This window comes from Eumetopias jubatus, unplaced genomic scaffold (genome assembly GCF_037043125.1).
Source record: "Eumetopias jubatus isolate StellerSeaLion01/CBP00866 unplaced genomic scaffold, mEumJub1_p1.0 scaffold_78, whole genome shotgun sequence".
NCBI lineage: Eukaryota > Metazoa > Chordata > Mammalia > Carnivora > Otariidae > Eumetopias > Eumetopias jubatus.
In genome coordinates, this window is record NW_028274884.1 from 504,377 (window position 1) to 507,854 (window position 3,478).

The 3,478-nt window shown below is 55.5% G+C and overlaps 1 protein-coding gene across 1 annotated transcript; it reads right to left on the reverse strand.

The window, feature by feature from the left end:
* Nucleotides 1-893: 893 nt before the first annotated feature.
* Nucleotides 894-2,447, reverse strand: LOC148161738 (uncharacterized). The gene is made up of 2 exons (XM_088020602.1): nt 1,658-2,447; nt 894-1,591 (listed from the first exon to the last, which is right to left on the reverse strand). Exons 1-2 carry the CDS (start codon nt 2,445-2,447, stop codon nt 894-896), a joined length of 1,488 nt encoding a protein of 495 aa, XP_087876728.1.
* Between the last annotated feature and the right edge of the window lie 1,031 nt (nt 2,448-3,478).

Below are 3,478 nucleotides of genomic sequence, written 5' to 3' on the forward strand. Positions count from 1 at the left end.
AGGAGCCTGTCCTCTCTTTACACATCGCACACACACGTTTTTTTCCTTTCAGTAATTTATTTATCTACAAGCAATTAATGAAATTGTCAATTTTCGTTTTACATCTTCAGGTACTCACAAAGCAACTACAATAGTCTAGATTCTGCATCCTGGGGTGTGCGTGTGGGCCCACGCCCGCGCTCATGGGAGTGTATGCTTGTCATCGGGAGAACACTTTGTATTTTGACTGCTTAAAATTCATAAATGTTAAACAACAAATACTATCTTACACAAAACAAAGATTAAGAAAAATCACAGAACAAGGAAGAAACGGTTGCAGATTCTTAAGCTTTCCTCTCTATAAATTAAAGATTAAGGTAATCCCATGAATTTAGGACTAAAATAAGAATTAAGGACTAAAAGATGAGTTGAAGGCTAAAATTTGAATTTAGGACTAAAATCTGACTTTAGGACTAAAATATGAGTTAGGACTAAAATTTAATTTAGGAATACACTAACTATTTTAACAGTTTGAGTGGTATGTTGCTTTGTTTAAGAATTTTTCTCTCTCTCTTTTTAAGGCAATCACATTTTATTCACATAAATACTGAGTCATTTCTGCGGAACTGTAACCCTAGTCCTAGAGCGCGGGAATGGTCTTGTTGAAAGTCTCTATCCATGTCCACGATAGAGGATGTCCTCAGGCCCAGTGGCAATAATTTAAATCCGAAGACCATACCTAGAGCCTAGAGTTCTAAGGCGTCCGGCGGGAAGCTGTGTAGTCACGACAATGTGAACGAAGCTCTATGTGCACAGTCCGCGATGGGGTCACACGGCTCTCCCGCGGAGAGTCACTGTGGCGTCAGTTCCGAAGTAGTAGCCGTTTCACCGGAGAGAGAGCCGTCAGACCTTCTTCACAGGGCTCTGTGAAGATGCTGAGCCGGGCTGTGGCGGCTTAGAGCCCAGCTGCCCTGAGCCCAGTCAGCCCTGCAGGCGACCTGGGGCCCGGGGCCCTCACGGTGGGCCTTCCCTCCCCCCTGGGGGCCCGATGACCCCAGGGACCCCCCCGACCCTTCTCGGCCTGCGGGGGCTGTGGGCGGAGCAGCCGGACCCGGAGGGTCCCTCGGGACCGGCCGGCAGCTGGACTCCGCACCGGCTAGCATCTGCCTCAAGCGATCATTCTCTTTCCTTAGCTCCTGGAACTCTCTCTCTCTGGACGCAGCTTCCATCCAGCTTTTTGTGGCTCCGTCCTGATGGAAGAGGACCACCTTGCGGTAGTAGGAGGTGGTTCTCTCCAGCTCCTTGCCCAGGTCTTGGGCCATCTTCTTGTAGAGGTTGCGCATCTGGCACGTGAAGTTCATTTCTCTGTACACGCCGGCCAGTTTCTTCTTCACTTCCAAGCACTGAGCTTCCGCTTGAAACACTTTTCTGTGAAGTTGCAGGATGGATCGGTCCTCTTCATCCAGGGGGTTCTGAAGTTTCAGCCTCAGCTGCTGAATCTCCCTGTCCAGCTGTGAAGTTTCCTTCTGCAAAGAAGCCTCCTGGGTTTGCAGGCTGTGGATTTGTCGTGTCAGCCCCGCGGTCTCTCGCCTTTCTGCCCGCAGTTGTCTGGCTCTGTCTTGCTGTTCCCCTTCGGGACTCGGAGGGGACCCGGGGCAGCCAGCACCCTCAGGGACGCCCTTCAGATCCACGGGTGCCCGATGGGCGGGCCGATCGCCATTCCCTGCTGCCCTCTTTTGCTGGACTCCCCAGGTCCCGGCACCGGCGTGATCTGCAGGGAGGTCAGGCTGGGGGACGGCCTGCCGCCCGGGTCCGGCCCTCCATGAGGACTGGCTGGCCTGATCTTTTGGGACCGGCTCCATGCGTGCCTTCGACGGCTCCAGCCTTTCTTCTCCCTCCTTCTCCTGCTCTTTCTGCCTCCATCTCGAAACTTCTTGATTGAGCAGTTCTGGTCCTTCTGGAAAAGGAGTGTTTTCACGCCAATCCTTCGTTCTTTTCCTCAGAAGTTGCTCTCCATCCTTCTCTGATGTTCGGAGGATGGGTTTTTCCCCGGTGACCTGGGGAAGGTCGAGAGGCTGGCTCTTCGGTGCCTTCTTCAGAAAGTTGACAGTGTCCCAAAGCACCAACCTGCTCAGGTGTGTGCTCAATGCTGACAAGCACATGGCTTTTCTCGGGGGAGGACTGGCCACCACCCCGGGTGGCCTGAGGGCGGCCTCGGCTTGTGTGGTAGGGCCACTCTCCTCACAGCCTGCTCCACACACTTCGTGGCGGGCAGAGCCCCTGTGCCCCAAAGCCTTTGCGCTTCTTCGGGTGAGTCGTCTCTTCACTAGGAAAACCAGCAGCACAGTCCATACCAGCACTGCCCAGAACAACACGGGCCGACTTCCAGAAATCACCAGCAGCGCCCCCCACAGGTGCTCCAACACCAGCTGGCAAAGGGATCCGGGGGCCAACGGGGGGCCCACCATGGCTGCGTCGGGCTCCACAGCTCTGCCTCCGAGGGCCAGTGTCCTGTGGCCACAACTGACCACTCAGAACCCTGTGGAGACTTCCACCTCTGAGGTCAACCGGTGCCCGGCAACCAGGGCAGAGTAGGTGGGCCGGGGGAGGGGAGGCCACCCGGGGGAGGGCAGCCAGGTTCCAGAAAACAGTTCTCCCTGATTTTGCTGTGAAGTAGAAAGTTGTCTCAATCACACAAGCCCTGGGGGAGGTGGGAAGGGCTGATGCCAGCCCTGAGCTCAGCCACTCTGGGCCCATCTGGCCCTGTAGCACATCTGGGGGGCTTGGCTGGGTCACGGCCCTCTGTGCACAGAAGAGAATCAGGGCACAGTGTTCAGGCCTCCTTCCCGGGCGAGGCCCGTTCTCCTGATCTTAAGTTTCCCTGGGCTGCAAGGACTCTGGTCCTGTCTGCAAAGGTCCCACGTGCTCCCTCCCTGAGCCTCCCTTCCTCCTCTGTGTGGTCACTGTGGGCTGGCAGGTCACTGTGGGTCTGAGACCGAGGGTGTCCCCAAAGCTATTACATAAGAGAGCAGGATTCCAGTGCTAACAACTCAGGAGCAATCAACCGGAACCGGCCGGGTCTGACACCTCCGTGGACTCTGTGGAGCCAGCCTGTCCGTGTTCAATGCACATGTTCCTGCAACGGGGTGACTCTGGTACAGGCGACCCAGTGACCCGGGCTGTTTCCCTCAGAGGGCCCTCCATCTATAGCCCGTGCCTTCCAAGGACGGCCTGGGGGTGGAAATTTCATCAGCAGTGGGGACAGGAGAGAAAATCCAAAGAACACAACCAGCCCCAAATGGGCCACCATTGAAATGAAGGATAAAATTGCCCCCGTGAGCAATTGCCACGGTCGCTGACCAGAGGCTGGTGTGGGGGGCAGAGCGCAAAAGTGCCTCACGGAGGACAGGAGCAATCCATGGTTCTGCTGACTGGGGCCCCTTTCCTTCAGGCTGGATAAGATTTTCGGGAGTCTGAGAATGGGGGCGCCAGTCACGGC

Excerpts from the sequence above, each read along its gene's own strand:
- LOC148161738 (XM_088020602.1), bottom strand. The coding sequence starts at position 2,447 with ATGGTGGGCCCCCCGTTGGCCCCCGGATCCCTTTGCCAGCTGGTGTTG. Across the intron at positions 1,592-1,657 it reads GGCACCCGTGGATCTGAAGG|CCAGACAACTGCGGGCAGAA; the intron begins GCGTCCCTGAGG and ends AGCAAGACAGAG.